This window comes from Theobroma cacao, chromosome 10, assembly GCF_000208745.1.
Source record: "Theobroma cacao cultivar B97-61/B2 chromosome 10, Criollo_cocoa_genome_V2, whole genome shotgun sequence".
Lineage (NCBI taxonomy): Eukaryota > Viridiplantae > Streptophyta > Magnoliopsida > Malvales > Malvaceae > Theobroma > Theobroma cacao.
Window position 1 is genome coordinate 4,099,719 of NC_030859.1, and position 17,765 is coordinate 4,117,483.

At 30.7% G+C, this 17,765-nt stretch overlaps 2 protein-coding genes across 2 annotated transcripts; one reads left to right on the forward strand and one right to left on the reverse strand.

Moving 5' to 3' along the window:
• LOC18586410 (dolichyl-diphosphooligosaccharide--protein glycosyltransferase subunit 1B) lies at positions 7,028–11,608 on the reverse strand. Its single transcript, XM_007009794.2, has 8 exons — positions 11,427–11,608; positions 11,074–11,118; positions 9,781–10,412; positions 9,515–9,662; positions 8,802–8,981; positions 8,603–8,671; positions 8,219–8,308; positions 7,028–7,457 (listed from the first exon to the last, which is right to left on the reverse strand). Exons 1-8 carry the CDS (start codon positions 11,541–11,543, stop codon positions 7,335–7,337), a joined length of 1,404 nt encoding a protein of 467 aa, XP_007009856.1. The 5' UTR covers positions 11,544–11,608; the 3' UTR covers positions 7,028–7,334.
• LOC18586411 (BTB/POZ domain-containing protein At5g03250) lies at positions 13,103–17,548 on the forward strand. Its single transcript, XM_007009799.2, has 4 exons — positions 13,103–13,287; positions 13,897–13,966; positions 14,712–15,938; positions 16,711–17,548. The coding sequence occupies exons 1-4, from the start codon at positions 13,226–13,228 to the stop codon at positions 17,281–17,283; spliced, it is 1,932 nt and encodes a 643-aa protein (XP_007009861.2). The 5' UTR covers positions 13,103–13,225; the 3' UTR covers positions 17,284–17,548.

The following is a 17,765-nucleotide window of genomic DNA, read 5'->3' on the forward strand; positions in this document are numbered from 1 at the left end:
TGTTTCTTTTTTTGAAGTGGTAACTAATTTTGGGGACCTATAAAACAGAACATCGACATCAATAAATCATTGTCTCCAAGCGTTAAATTACTAAACTGCCCTTTCCTTGGAAGCCCACACACAAAAATTCTAAAAGCTTTGTTTTTAATTTACAATTTTTTTTAAATTATTAATAAAAACCTTTCTTTATTTAATGGGTTAAGAATTAACTAAAAAAAATAAATATGGTAAATTCGATAAGTAAATTTCATGGTTTTCATTAAGCTTTGAGTTGGACACGTGGCCAAGTGCAACACAAGGGTCGTTAAGAATTAATTAGAATGGAGAATTGGAAGAAATTGATGTCTAATTACTAGTTTTAATCATGAATTATATTCATTAATGCAATATTTTATATTAATGTTATTATTGTTATTATTATATTTACATCCAAATATTTAACTTAAAATATTATAAAAAATTAATTAATTATAAAATTTTCTCTAATAATATTAATTTATTCGATGCATGTACTGGTTAATTTTTTTTATGTTCATATATATTTTATATAAGGAGTAGCTTGAATTTTCATTTAAAAAAACAAAGACAATATTTTTCAAAGTTTTTAAATTATTTAAGAAAATTAATATTTNGTAGCTTGAATTTTCATTTAAAAAAACAAAGACAATATTTTTCAAAGTTTTTAAATTATTTAAGAAAATTCAAATAAGTTCTTTTTTTTTAATACGTTCAATCAAATTTTATATTTTATTTTAATTAAATAAATTTTTATAATTAACAATCGATTTATTATCATTAATTAAAACATCATTTGTTATTTTTAATACCACATGATGCTGACGTGATATTGATGTAAAAAATTAAAATATCATGTAATTATATTATATCACGTCATTATTAATTATGACATGTTAACACGTCATTAACATTACGTGATAAATAAGTAACATAACTATTAGTTATAAAAATCTATTTGATTAAAAATAAAAAATAAAAATTTATTAAAAAATTTTCAATTAATTCAAAAATATTTTTACATATTAAGAAAGGAGATACTGTCCTTTTTGTATTAAAAAAGAAGAAATGGCAGTCCTTCCAAAGATTGTCCAAATTCCATGCAAAAGCTTCTCTGGCTTTCTCCTTTCTTAATTACTTGGTCAAAATAATTACCGAAAAAGAAAAAGAAAAAGAAAAAGTAAAATCCCTATAATCACAGGTTGGAGAAATGGGTGTGAGCCAGTGACAGTTGCATAATTTTAGACATGAAAAAGACTTGTGGTAAAGGTTGGCAGGTAATCCTACTGTCTCAGTACTTAGATATTTGACTTTGACTAGGTTTTTTTTTTAAAGTTAAGTGATTAAAAAGATAATTAAAACTTAATTTGATTTTTATTATTTATCTTTTGTTTTATATTCATTTTTTATATTTTCTTTATATTTTATTAATTAATCAAAATATAACTATGAATGAGTCAATAAGAGTTAAGTAGTGAGACTAATTTGTGCTAATTTTTTTTTTGAAAGGTAATTTTTAATGATAAAAATAATTAGTTTGAGAGAAATATAAACTGCTTACATAAAAATATATATGGTTAATATTTTATATTATAACGTACCAAATAACTACTTAATATCATGCTATCATAATAAAGATTTAAAATAATAGTGTAATTTCGTAAAAAAAATGACAGGTTTTTTTTTTTGAGAAAAAAATTGACAAAAGACAAAAGTATGTAATTAATAACAACCGATAAAATTATTTTTTTTTCTTCAGTAAAAAAACATCTTAGATTAAGAACCCATATGTTGTTAACATGTCTAACTTAATTAAATATCAACCAATCTAATATAAATAACAAAGATACATGTTATGGCAAAGTAAGATTGACCATATTTTACTTGAAAATAAATTAAAATTTAATAATTAGAGAACAAAAAGTAGTACAATAATTTTTTGCATAACATCATAAACCCTAATAAATTATAAATTAAAATAAAGAAGAATGTTGAAAATTATGTTTATTAATTATTACCATTAACTAAAGATAACCACTCATTTAAATTGTTAGGTAAGAGTTTGGTAATTATTTAAATCAATCTTATTTTACAAAAATTAATATTAAATATATCTAGTTTGTTTAGGTATTCAGTACATTCAAGTGTTAAACAAAATTGCCTAATTAATAATAGTACTTATCAATGGACATTAATTAATTTTGACAGCTTTGTAGGTAATAGCAATTAGATACAGTTAATAATGATCTTTATGCCATTAAAAGATAATATCAAAAGTAAGAATAAAAGTCATTCCTATTGAAGAATTCATTCAATGGTTCTTTCTTTCTATTTTTTGAGTTGGCATAATTAAAGTTAATAACAAGTACTAATATTCAAAAGTCAGATTTGTTAATTTAAAGAGTATTTGAATTCTATGTTTTACATATATTATCTTTTTAGACAAAATGTTTTAAAAAAGTCACTAAAATATTTTAAAAAATTGAAATAAATTCTTAATTTCTCTAATCTCTATAATTATATTTTTGATGATATAAACTTATGACTAATAGTTAATTAACTACTATTAGTTAAAACATCACTTGTCGTTTAATGCTCACATGATGCTTGCATGAAGAGTGAAACTGCTATATGATTATGTTATCATGCTATATCAACATGTCACATGTCACTTTTTAATATGACATGTCAATATATTATATCAATATCATGTGATATAAAATGATCAATTGATATAAAATGATCAATGACAATTTGATTAAAAATAGTTAATCAACTGTTAGTTATAAAAATTTATATGGTTTAAAATAAAAATATAAATATTCGATTGAATGTAAATTAAAAAAATAAAAACTTATTTACGAGAAACATTGCCAGTATGATGAAACCAAGAAAATTAATGAAAAAAAAAAAAAACTAGGTTGAATTCTGGAATTGGTCCCTAAATTATCTTGCAATAAAAAACAATTAATAAGTCTACCAACTTTAAAGCATTAGAACTATTCACGTGGGCACTTAATTATTATGTTCTAAATTCAAGACTTTAAAATAAAACATATATATTTTACTGTATTCAAATTGAAATTTGTTATTCAAATCTCACCCAGTGTACAAACTCTAATTAAACGAAATTATCTTTTTCTATTAAAAATGATTTGAAATATAAAAAAATAATTAAATAAACTAAGAAGGGCAAGATAGGAATTTTATTCATTGATGAAAACAACTAATGTTAGAAATTACACGCCATCATTTTGTTAAAGGGTAGACATCTAAATTTTATAAACTATGTATTGTTAATTAATTATTTAGCAGAAAATATCTATTGATAATTCTTTTTTTATTTTAAGAAAAGATGCTTACTCAAACTTGACTTTTCGTATAAGGAATACCGAAAAACTTATTTGACTGTCTAAATCTGAACTGACCTGATTTAATCAGAAAAAATTAATGACCTCAATATATTTAATCCGAACTCGAAAAAATTTTTAATATGAATGGATCGAATTTGAAATCACTCAAATACAAAATGATTTAAACTAGAATTATATGAAAAATAAATCAAAATAATTTAAATCTGAATAATTTATTTAAATTCAATTTAATTTAATTTTTAAAAAAATTAATAATTTAAATATAAAATAACTCAAACTCAAAACAACCTTAATAAAAAAATATCTTAAATTAACCTAAAAGGATCCGCTGTGAAAGGAGACACTCACCTACCACCTTAAAGAATCGAGGAAAAAGAGGATATCCTTGTCATAGACTTGTGTCAATGTCATTGACTTAACCTTTCATGACATGATACATTTACTCTTAATTTCATTACAATGCCTTTTAATTTGGTATAATATCTTAAAAAGAGTTTTTAAATTATTTAAAAATTTTAAATAAGTATTTATATGTTTATTGTCCTCAATCAAATTTTTGAATTTTTGTTTTTAATTAAATAAGTTTTTATATTTTTATTTTAAATCGAATGAGTTTTTATAACTAACGATTGATTTAATCAAAATTCTATTTATTATTTTATGTCATGTGACGTTCACGTGATATACTAACATATCATAATTGATAATGATATAACATATTGATAAATCATAATAGATAATAACATCACATATTAATTTGACATGATAATATAAGCATGTGGCATTTCTCACTCTTTACATCAACATCATTTCAGTGTCATTTTGATATAAAATAATAATTAATATTGTCACTAATGATAATTAGTCAATCAATAATTATAATTATAATGGTTTATTTGATTTAAAATAAAAAAATTTTGATTAAACGTAATAAAATAATAAAAACTTATTTGAATTTTTGTAAATAGTTTAACGGTTTTTTTAGCATTATGACTTTTAATTTATAAAATTTGGAGCATATAAATTGTGTTGTTTTAGTATAATGTAGAAGTAAAGAATTATATCCTGCACTGAATAATATTAAAATAAATTATTGATAAAAGTATATGAATTCGAAGTCATTTATGTCAACACAAAAACCATATATCTTATAAATTAAGCCAAATTATTGTTGGTGGAGTACTGTGAACTGAGGTAACAAAATTTCAAGCAGCAGCTTCAAATTCCAGCCCTCCAACTTTAAATAACATTTAAAGAACTATGTTTGAATTTCTTAACTTACCTGAAATTGTGCCTGAAAAGAAGAGTAGATTCAATTTTTTGGTAATAATTAACCTCATTTTAACAATTAAAGGCTTGGCACACTAGTTATTACCTCTTCTTAGGAGATTTATTCAAGGTCTGAATCTTCTTTCTTTCTTGAACCTCCTGGTATGTACTAGCAGAGATATAGATTTTTGGATGAAATAGTTAAAGAAATAGGTTAAAGAATCAATAAATAATACATTCGTGCCAAATTTATACTTGAAAGAAGCATATACTTGCGATATTGAGAAAAAAAATATAATATCTAAATAAGTTTATAAATTATTAAAAAATAAATAAATAAATTATTATTATTTTATTATTTTTAAGTAAATTTTTATATTTATATTTTGAGTCAAATAAATTTTATGGCTAACATTTGACTAAATGTTATTAATCAAACACTACTTATCATTTCATGCCACATGAATTGATGTAATATGTTGATATATTATAATAGATAGTAATCATGTAATTTATTCACCGTCCACCTAAAACCTAATAGAATGAATTCCTCATGTATTTACAAGGAAGGGAGAATGATATTTTTTAAAAAGAGAAGATAAATGAAAAATGCTTTATCCGCAAATCAACATATATATATTTTTTGTTAAATCATGAAATAATTTTTATTTTATAAAAAATTTTTCTTTACAAACAAAAAAAAATTGAATTTTTTTTTCAATAACCTTTCAATATTATAAAAGGTTCCCCACCCTCGTGGTAGGTAACAAGGTGAGATCCCTTTAATTGTATGAGTGAGATTCGATTACCAAAGATTGCTCTCAGATTTCTGTGCAATATTATAAAAAGAAAAAGAAAAATCATTTTCATCTGGTTTACTTTTAACTACAAGAAAAAGTCATTTTCATCTCGTTTACTTTTAATTACAAAGCTTTAATTGGAAAATTCATATGGTTCCACAGAAAGGAGTAAAGAGAGGAGAGTGTGTGAAGAACGAAGTGGTAGACTTTTAGTAATGAAGTGACAAAATGCCCAACTAAATCATTTAATTTGTCAATGAAGTATTCATCTTATATTAAATAATTTTCAAGGAGTAGTTGATTAGTTAGTATATATATATATAAAAGTTTGGATAGAAATCCTCAATTCAAACTAATAGCATTTTCCACTTATAAATTGACATTATTAACCTTTTAATTATAGCATGTCATGCTCAGTTTAATGTGTAAAATCCTTTTCATGAAATGGCCTGGTTTTGTCCCAGAAATCTTCCCAATTCAATGTTTAATACCCCACCCATGATCAATTGAAGGGACACAGAAAAAGAAACTCTGCCCCATTTCTCATGGAAGATAGCAACCGATTTCAATGCGCAAATTTCCAACCCCCACATTGCATTGAATAAATGATGCAGTTAGTAGTCTCACAGGCTTTCCAAGTACAGAATTTGCTACCAAATTGCGACGCTCAAGGAGACTTTCCAAATCCGAATTTGGCTTAGTTGCCAGAAGATTCTGTCAAGTTTGTAAGACAGATTGGTTACCAGGATCCATTGTTTTCCTAGCATGTTCAAAACTTGCTTGGTGGTTGAAACTTGGAGTCAGCTACAGGTAAACCAACATCCCCTAAACCCCATCCCTCCTTTCCCAGGATTCTTCTATCCACCAACATAGAGACAATCAATTGGTAGGTTTATTATGCTATGCTTTATCCTAGAAAAAGCACAATCCAGATTTAGAGTTATATTGGGCTTTGGGTATAGTTGCAATTAATTGTTGTCGGATAGGCTTTGGATGGGACAGTGCTTTGATTCCTTCTGTGGTAAATTCAGCTAACTGAATGCGTAGTTCCTAGTACCTTCTTCAGAGTCTTGAGAATTTAATAGAGCTTGCTGGGACGTGCAAGACTTTGTCTTTCATGCTTTGCCTGGGGAAAATGGTTCAGTTCCATCAAACATGAAGCTTTAGACCCTGCAAAACAAAAATAACCTTATGCTCATTTCCATCAGGATTGTTTTCAGGAATATTCGCCCATCCGAATTTCCTTTTCCTCTTTCATTTGACCTTTTTCTCCCTCTTTTGGAGACATGGGAATTTATAGAACTTAACCACAGAACTGAAACTTCAGAAAAGTTGATGAATACGTATGTTAGGCTTCATTTGGTCTCAAAAATAGTGGAACCCTATGTAGCAAGCTTCTTCATCTTTTGCTGTTTCACCATCAAATTAGGCAAAGAGTACACAATTAAACATTATATACGGTTATCCATCCCAGATGAAAGACCTAATAAAAGCATAGATGTCAAATGGTACTAAGAACTAAGCCCACCATCGAATCTAATAAAATTTTAAGAAACAGCAACTCCGACGTGTAACCCACCACAGCACTTTGGATATCACCACGAAGATAAATGTCAGAAAAATAAAACATGTAGCTCACTGTTGAAACAATTCTGTGTCATTGTATAACAAGAGTTACAACAACAAAACTTTAAAATGGCAAAACTATTTTCGTTGGAGAAAATGTTCAGAATTTTAGTACACAGAATAGTTACTAACAATGTCCTAGCTCCAGAGTTGGTGTGTGTTCTAACCAAGGTAAAGTGGGATCACTGCAAGCTATAGAGTGACAGTTTGGAACTATCTGCTAATTTACCTTCAAGAATCCCACAATCTTTCACTTACGTATGGAAAGATCAATGTGTAGGTAAGCTATGCAAGCAACGAAAAACAAGAAGAATGCTGAGGCCAACATCAGAGGCTCTGCAAGCATGAATATTGGCTTGAAGGTATAATAAACCTGCCAAGAAGGGTAAATGAAAAGACATGAGATTGAAGAACATTGTGTTCCAGTAACAACAATGGACAGGTTTTATATTATTATTCATTATAGCAAGAAGAAAGATAACATGTTTAAGATATTACAGGTGACAGAACTGATCAAATATGAACATGAAGGCTTGTTTACAGAAGGAACCACAAGGTCCACATCATAGTGGTTAGCATACCAGGTTTGACCAAGTTTTTAAACTCAAACAGTCCAAAAACAGACACATTAAAGAGCATGAGTCTCCTACTCACAGCTCTAATCGACCAAACCAGTCCAAATGTAATAATTGAGGTTATAATTTAATAAGGACAAATAGGGCATCTTCCCAGGTTTAGCGAGCACATGTACATCAGGTAATGAATTAAACAAAGCACAAGCAACACAAGTGATTTTTTCCATCAAAAACAATCTCTAGCATATTGCTGTTATCCTAGGACTTCAGTCCATATCTTAAGATAAATTGATATAGAGTCTAAAAAGTAGCTATAAATAAAATTAAGTGGCATTCTCAATTGTATGCCTCCTCATGTTCTACATGTTCTCCAGCAATAGTTCGCTTAATTAGGGCAGAACAGAACAGCCTGCAGAAAGCACTTTCATATGTGTTTCAATCATGGTACTCCATCCACTAATGTTTATAATATCCTAAAGTGATAGAATCATTATGGACAAAAACAAAATTGATACCAATGCAGAAACACATAATACAAGAAGAAAAGTTGACAAGTTACCTGGAAATGAGAATTGTGCCCAGGAACGACATTTTTCTTTTCCAAGACCACTACAGTCCTCCCCACAACATCAAGGTAAGAATATTTGGTCTGCAAGATTCAAATGTAACAAATCTCAGTTGACACAGAAGACAAAATCTTGATGAACTACATGCATAAAAGCAAAGCATTCACATTGCAGGAGAACAGTTTTCAATGCACTGCCTCAAAGCAATCCAGTAATTTTATTAAAGAAAATAATGATATCATCTGAAGTTTGGGCATTGCCTCTCTGTTAATGGGCACAAAGAATGTATATGCAACACCCACTGTCTCTATACATGTACTAAATTATATGAGAACAAGCAAGAGAAAGAGATATATTATTATATTGGGAATAATTACCTCAAGATGCTGGTCCACGGGGAACGGAACAACAGCAGAAGGGTCTTTTGATCCCTCTGGTAGCACAACCTGAAGCATACATATTAATTCCAGTCATAGTTGAATTATATTTCACCATTTAGGACAAAAGATTAAAGCAACAAATATAGAGCAATTATGTTTTAACAATATGAATGCAAAATCATTATACTAAACCTACTTTGATGGTTAACTTGTCTACCACTGTCTCCATAAGGGGGCATCCAAAGGTAAAATTGACGTAACGTCTGTCTTCAGATGACTCAAAAAGAAAGTCTTGCAATGGTAGCCCATAACCAATGACAAAAGTTGCTTTCCAACCTCCAAATAAAGGATATCGTGGTTCAATTTCCAGCTCTGACTGTAAAAGCATTAATTTAGTCAACATACATGAAAGCAAAAACTATGAGAATGAGGCATATGAAAAAGCATTAATAAAACCTTTCCTATTATGTTGACCTTTGCATCAACTGGAAACATGATAAATGCTGCACTAAGATGTAAATGCATAATAAAAAACTGAGTACCGAGCCAGGAAAACGAAAACAACTTGCATTTTAATACACAAGATTTGATAGACTTCTTGCCATTCTAAATGCATACTATTCTACAAGGAATCAATGGGGAAATGGAATAATGCCCATCTTTGCAAAATATCACGTTTCCAATTTATTTCAAATGGAAAATCACACGCCATCAAGGAGAATTACAAATACAAGCGTTTCAAACATTTCCTTGGTTACACATTCAACAAACTGGAATAAAAATGTATTATTTTTACAAGTAACTCATAAATCACAAATTCTAACATTCACAATGCAAGTGATTTGATTGTAAAAAACAATATTTTGCTGCTAGAAAGAGAGAGAATAGAAGAGAAACACATTGGAATACCTTCCGAGAATCTGTACGCAGGTGTGATGATGAGATGTTTCCTATTTCATCCCGGTAGTAGACAGAATGAACCCTAGGTGGTAGTCTTGCCAGAAGGTATCTGAATGAGGATACACCATTAAAAGATGGCTTTGATTGGTAATCAACCCTGCGAATGGTACACAACAGAAAATGAATATACAAATAAATCTTAAAAAATGAAAAAAAAAATTCTTGTTTTCTTGATGAACTTTCAAGCTGCATCATAGCAGCAGTAGCTACTGTACCTTGAAAATACACCTTTGTGTCGAGCACCGGCATGAACCAACTTGTACTGCTCTGTGACCTGAAGGTTGCCCCAATGAGATATTTCAACTTCCCGAACAAGCTCCTCAACAACAGCAAATGGGCTATTATTCTCAAAATGTACAAGAATTGCAGAAAAAGAGTATGGAGTATGATCCTCATATGGCCCATACTTTATTTCAGTGCCTGCACGGTTTGTTGGTTCCACCCTTGTGAACGAGTCCACCTTAGTACTTGGTGTCTTAATAAAAGTTGTTTGTTGCTTAATATGATATGGTGACAATACCAAAGCACTATCACGATAATATACTAACTGAGATTCTGATTGGCCTATCTCCGCTGGAAAAGGTTCTAGGGAGTGTGTCAACATATACAACACTTCTAGTGTTATGCTTTCTGCAGAATTTAAGGGATTAGCCAAATAAATAGTAAAATATTTAGTGTCATTAGGTGCGTCAGGCAGTTCCGTTGGTTTTACTTCCAGACGGACAAAAGTAGTCTTCTTCCGCTTGCCTTTAGTTGCTAATGCTTCAACTGTTGCTAGATGATCAACTTGGCTGGGCGGGAAAGCAAGAACAACTTCTGAAGCAGGCGAACTGCCAGCATTCTCGACCTAAAAGAGAGCCATACATTAATATTCATATTAAAATACATGCAAAAATTAGATATGTAGAGATTACACAATTCCCCCATATTATCAATGCAAATACTTTAGAGATGCCTTGAATTTGTTCGCCTGAATAAACCAATGTAAAATTATAGGCTCCATTTTGATGTTACTTTGGCTAATTACCTTTTTTGCTATTGTACATTTTGCTTCCCCAAAAATTGCTAAATACAAAAATGCATTTGATTGAAAATGAATAAATACCTAAAATACAACATACATTGAAACATAATTGTTTCATATAAAAGTAAATCATGAATTTTGCTATGCAAGAATGTTAAAGCTTTTTAGGTTTAATTCTTCAAAAATATTAGTTTCAATTTTTTGTAACTAAACCCACTATGTTTTTCACTTTCCAAAGCAAAAGGTAAGTAGGAGAAGTGCAACCAAACAAAGCCTCAGATAAATTGGCAAGCTCTAAATGGATCTACATGATAACTCGGGAGGCATAAAAAGGAATTGAATTAAAAAAATCTGTACATCTTATAGGAAAAAAAATACTAAAAATTCAGGTAAATGTGAAAACCAAGTTTCAAACTCGAATATAAAACCTCATCCTATACATATATATATATCAATAAATTTGCAGTATTAAGAAAGAAATTACCTTCAAAGTCAAGTAAACTTTAACAATGTGTGAACTCAAGTCAATCTGCATCAACCAAAAAATATATTTTTTAAAAAATGAATCAAACAAGAAGCAAAAAAATGAAAAATTGCAAATAAATAAGATAGAAAAAACCAAAATCAATCAAAATACTGAGATCAAGCATAAATATTACAAATTTTTACAATTGAAGCTTATAAAATATATAAATAATAAAAACTCCTACTTGAAATGATTTCCTTAACCAAAAAGACTAAAATTAACGAATCACATATCATAGTTTCGACAATTTCGAATAGATGTAAGATTAAAGAAAATGAAAAAAAGTACAAAAACAAAGGTTTGGCGCTTACTCTACGCTCGGCGTTGGAGATTAGGAGGTCATGTAGAGCAGAGGATCTGGAGAGGAAGAATAGCAGAGAGAAGAGTGTGAGAGCTAGGGCTTCTCTAGCTCTGATCGGACCCTCCATTGCAGTTGACGAGAGAGTGAAAAGACTGGCTTTCTGCCAAGGTCGAGGACTAAGGAGAAACAGAAGGGAAGAGAGCAAGAGAGAGAGAGAAGGTTGGTTGGGTCCGGTCAACTCTTTTGGGCTTTCCAACTATTGGGCTAGCCTTTTTTTCTTTTGGGCTTTCAAATTTTTTTTATCAATTTATAATAATATCTCTTTACAATTTCAGGATAATATTAAGAAATTCTATACATAAGATTATTATTTACTGAATAATTATAATCCGACATAATTAATAGATAATTTCTTAAGAAATGCCATTTGAATTTTGGATTACGTGGTCACTTAATTTTTTTTAATTTTATTTTCTATAAAGAAGAGTAATATTTACTTTTGTAATTAAAAATAAAAAATTCTATTTAATATCATTATTGTAAACACTGAAAAGAAAAAAAATTATAGAGAGCTCAAGTGCTAAGTCTTTCTATAAATTATTGTGAATTAGTATTATATTATCTTATGTAATTATCTTGTCATTTAAATTGTAAACCTCACATCTCTCTATACGAGTTCTTTTTATTTTCATTTTTTTCCTAGAAAAAAGACAAATAAAGAGAGCCTAAATTGTTAATTAAAGGCTTGACATTTTAAAAATCAAGAAAGAAAGTTATTTAATAGAAAAAAATAGAAAATAAAAGAAAAAATAACCTTAAAGAAATTAATCCAATAAGTAACAGTTTGCAAATGGTCGATTTAGTGTTACAATTTCAAAAATCGAAAGAATTAAACTTGCTTTACGAAAAAAATTGAATCCAATTGAATGAATATGTTTAATCAAATTGATCAAAAACTGAACTATTTCGATTGATCTCACTGTAACAAAAATTTTACAATATTTTACTAGTTTTTAAAATATTATATATATATATATATATATATATAAATTTTAACACGTTTAAGTAAATTCAAAAATAATTAACAATCCAAAATTATTATGAAGTAAAGTAAAAAAAACCGTTACTATATACATATAAATATATATTGAATTTTAATTTGATATGTTCAATTAAGAATTTTTTCAACCCAAAATCGAACTAAACACCTCAAAAACCTTCTAATCAAAAAAAAAAATCAAACTCATTTCGATTTATTAATTTTTTTGGATTCGAAATGATTTTGCTCATCCTACAAACAAAATCTAAGCAAACAACACTTAGCTTAGAAGTGTAACTTATTTGACTATATTAATTGNTTTTTGGATTCGAAATGATTTTGCTCATCCTACAAACAAAATCTAAGCAAACAACACTTAGCTTAGAAGTGTAACTTATTTGACTATATTAATTGCTCTCACTACCAAACGTTAAAAAAAAAAAAAAAAATTGACGTAAATAATTTAATTAAATAGTAACACAAAAATAACAGCAAGGAACCGATTTTGCTCCCGGATTTTCCCCTTTAGACTCGGGACTTTCTCCATTTTCCCATGTTTCCACTTTGCTTTTGTCACACATAAACCAAAAAAATAAAAGGAAAAGAAAAGAAAGGAAAACCCCAAGTTTCTTTTATTGATTATTTTGGTGAGTATCATTCCACAAAGAGTTCATTGTTTGGTGTAACGTAGAATATGTTTCTTTGTCTTTCCTTGTGTGTCTTTTTGATGGTGACAAAGGAAACGTTTGGTTTTTAAAGTGAAGAAAAACATGGCATGCATCATGAGGCTGGGATCTAAATCTGAAGCCTTTCACCTTGATGGCCAAACCTGGTTTGTTTTTCTTAATTTGTTTGTTTCCTTCTTGCTTTTGCTGTTTCTATGTTATGAAAAGATATGGGTGTTTTCATTTTGATAAAAGCATGTTAAAGTATGATGAATATAGAACATGGGTTATGATGACCATTGTTTCTTGAGTTGCACGTAACTTTCTTTCAAACCCCAACACCTTCTTATGAGTTAGAAATGGAGTTTTGGCCTTTAGGCGTCGTCCCAATGAGAAATTAAATATGGGATACGTGAGGGTAATTGTTGTTTCACTTTGGAAGTCAAAAGAGAGGAAGATAAGAGCGTTTGAAGGGAAGAAATTGGAATCAAAGAAGTTCTCTTTTAGCCTGGTTCTTTATACAAAATAACTGAATATAGAAAATAGTCATTTCTGAAGATAATTATGATTGTTGAAAAAATGTGTGTTAAGCTGAATCCTCATTATTGGATGCTGGTCTACCTATGTGTTTGCTAAGTAACTTCTTCTATTCTCTGAATCCATCTTCCTGGCATTAATTTCATTATTGAATTGGCAGCTTATTTCTTCGATAGTTGGATCTCAAATTTGTCTTATGCGCATGTCATAACTATATGTTCTCTTTTCTTCTCTTCCAGGTTGTGTTCAACTGGTCTTTCAAGCGATGTCATTGTTGAAGTAGGGGAAATGTCCTTTCATCTTCACAAGGTGCTTTTAACTTTGTCATCCATTTGTCACATTTATATCTCCAGAGTGTAAACATCATGCCTTGTAAGGAATCAGTATAAAGTAATTCAGCGTTATCTCAGAAGTCAGGACCTTTTAAAATGTACATATGATTGTTGGAGGTTTTATTTGGGGTATATACTTGGTAAAAGTTGGCTCTTTCTCATCACAGAAACAAGAACTGCGTTCCTTTTTTTTTTGGCTCTAATGTTAGGTGTTAGGAGAACTGATATGCTCATTTTGGAAAAATGAGCTTTAATTGATTAAAAAATTGTAGCATTCATATATACAAGTTGCATAGTTTATCTTATTACTTCATCAAAATATTGAGAGTAAGTTCAGTTTATAGTTTCTTACTGATTACCGCGTAGGATACTTTCTGGTATGACTGGTAGATGAAACCAGTTTTGGGATGATTAGTAGATTCATATTGTTGTACAAGAATGCTTCCTATTTTGTTTCATTGAAGATATTGTCAATAGAATGCCTTATTCGCTCAGCTTTCCTAGTTGCTTCTTATTATTTCTTTTTGGCATTGTACCATAAAAGGAGAAACATTTGTGCTTACCTGCTTTTTAGAATTGTGGTAGACATCTTTTTTTTAATAGCAGAACTGTGGTAGACATTAATGTGTCTGTTTTAATAGTTCATATTAGAATGTCTTTTTCTTTTTAAATTTACTGATCAGATTGTATTTTCCCTTTCCCCATCTTGTCATGTTTATCAGTTTCCGTTGCTGTCCAGAAGCAGAGTAATAGAGAATCTTATTAAGGACTATTCTGGTGGGGATGAGAAAAAGTGTGTTCTGCAATTCCATGACCTGCCTGGTGGAGCCAAAACCTTTTTGCTTGTAGCCAAATTCTGCTATGGCATCAGATTCGAACTCACTGCATTAACTATTGTCAGCCTTAGGTGTGCAGCCGAGTATCTTCAAATGAGTGAAGATCATGGGGAAGGAAATCTCATAGCACAAACAGAAAATTTTCTGAATGAGATCTTCAGTAACTGGACAGACTCTATCAAAGCTCTTGAAACCTGTGAAGAGGTTCTACCATATGCACAAGAGCTTCATATTGTTTCACGATGCATAAATTCCTTGGCAATGAAAGCTTGTGCTGATCTGAGTTTGTTCGGTTGGCCTATGTCAGGAAGTGGTACTGCTGCACAAAGTCCAGAGGACACTGTCTTATGGAATGGAATAAGTGCAGCAGTCAAACCACCACCAGTGAGTGAAGATTGGTGGTACGAGGATGTGTCCGTCCTTAGATTATCTCTGTATAAAAGGTTGATTCTAGCTGTTGAATCAAGTGGCATAAAGCCAGAGAGGATTGCAGGTTCCCTTGTCCACTATGCGAAGAAGCATCTTCCTTTGTTGGGTAGGCAGTCGAGCTTCCAGAATTGGGACCATGCTGCCTCTGGATCAACTGTGTCTGCCCTATGCGATGCAGATCAAAGGAATCTCCTTGAAGAAATAGTGGCATTAATACCTAATCAATCAGGTGCCACCCCAATAAATTTTTTGTTGAGACTTCTACGAACATCCATGATTTTACATGCTAGTTCGTCATGTCAAGAGAAGTTAGAGAAACAGATTGGGGCTCAGTTGGATCAAGCAGCTTTGGAAGATCTTCTGATACCGAATATGGGGTACTCAGTGGAGACCCTTTATGACATTGACTGTGTTCAGCGGATTCTTGATCACTTTGTTCTGTTAGATCATGAGGCAGTTGACTCTGGTTCTAATTATATAGTTGATGAGGGGCAGCTTATGGGAGGTTCCCATCCAATGACCCCAATGACATTGGTAGCTAACCTGGTGGATGGATATCTGGCTGAGGTGGCACCTGATGTTAACCTGAAATTGCCAAAATTTCAGTCACTGGCAGCTGTTATTCCGGACTATGCCAGACCCTTGGATGATGGAATTTACCGGGCAATTGACATATACCTTAAGGTAAGATTCTTCACGTTACTTGGTTGATTCCCAAAATAGATCATTCATTTGGATCACCAGATTTGAAAACTATGATTATGCATTCATACCAAGAATTTGTGTATGGCATGTCGACATCATTTCTGACAGTTTTGTTGCATTGCAAAGGTAAATGACTGCTTATTGTTCAACTTTAAATCTCAATTAACATTTGATATTGTTCTAGAGTATAATAGAGATATAGGTAAATTATGTGCACAAATTTTCCAAAGGATAACAGAAATTTGTCATTTCTTTTATCTACCAGTGAAATTGAAATTTTTTTAAACTTATATAAAACATCCATGGATTGTTCAAACTGCTGTCAGTAAGATTTGCAGTTGGGGATCACATCGAGGAATATAAGCTTTAGTGCCCCCAAATATGAATTTTCTTGGCATGTTTCTTCTGTTCTTTTATTTTTGAAAGTTTTGATTTTTGAAGAAGAAATGGAGGTGAACATGCTATCCATTGGCACTGAATATTTGTCTTCTGATCTCAAATGGTTTTGTTTATTTAACAGATATATGTTACTGTCAATTCCATGAACGAATCATCACCTACATAATAATCTTGATATTGCCATTACACTTTCCTCATCCTCAAGATTAAAAGAATGGAACAAAAGTTTTCAGTTGCCATTAAAATTAATTTTCTTTCTCATGTTTTTTCAAAAAGATGCTTCCAAGTGCATGTTAGGCTAGTCCTTCCACCCTCCTTGCTAAGTACTTAATACTGTGTTTCTCAACTTCAGGCACATCCCTGGCTGACAGACTCTGAGAGGGAACAAATATGCCGCCTCATGAACTGCCAGAAGCTCTCATTGGAAGCCAGCACTCATGCAACCCAGAATGAGAGGCTACCTCTCCGAGTCATTGTCCAAGTTCTATTCTTTGAACAACTTCGGCTCCGCACATCAATTGCTGGTTGGTTCTTTGTCTCTGACAACCTTGGAAACTCACAAAATCCAAGTGGGAATCTTGAGATTCCCAGAAATAATGCGTGTGCACATGTGGGAACTACTCAAGACCACTTTTTGGCGGTTGATGACATAATGGAGCGGGTTTCCGAGCTTGAGAAAGAGTGCTTGAGCATGAAAGAAGAACTTGAAAAGCTGGTTAAAACAAAGGGTGGTTGGAACATTTTCTTGAAAAAATTTAGTTTTAAATCGAAGTCTAAGTCCTGTGATCCAAAAACAGCAAAGTCTTCTGATTCAAAAAAATCAAAGCCCTATGATTCTAACACATCAGCAACAGCTTCATTCACAAATGGAAGAGGAAATCACAACAAGGGTGAGTCCGGATTACAAGTTTTGAAAGAAAACTAACAACGGGCAAGCCTTCTGTTTAGTGTTGTGTTTCTTCATCTCTTTCCTTCTGGATGCTAGTTAGTCATTAGTCATTCGTTGGTTTGTAGTTGCCGTAATTATGTTTAGACATCTTTAGATCATGATAGGTTCTTCTCAGTGATTCTTAACAACTAAAGCTGTCATTGTCTTTTCTTCCGTACTGATATTTGGTACCTTATGGAGCTCCTATTTCTGAAGCTTATTTTCCCCCTATTTGCCCCAATCAAAAGTTTTCTTCTCCTTTGTTCATTGCCTATGTTGAGTTGATGCTTAAATACCAGTATAGTTTAGAGGGTTGCAGAGATGAAATATTTGAGCTAAATGATTTGAACTCTCTATGAGATCTTAAGCACTGGCAATTTGTACAATTTAGAGAGGCCATAGGAGTTCTTGTCTTGATTTCTCTAAAAAATGATTAGATTAAATTCTTTCAGGTAATAACATAGTTGCAGCCATTCTAT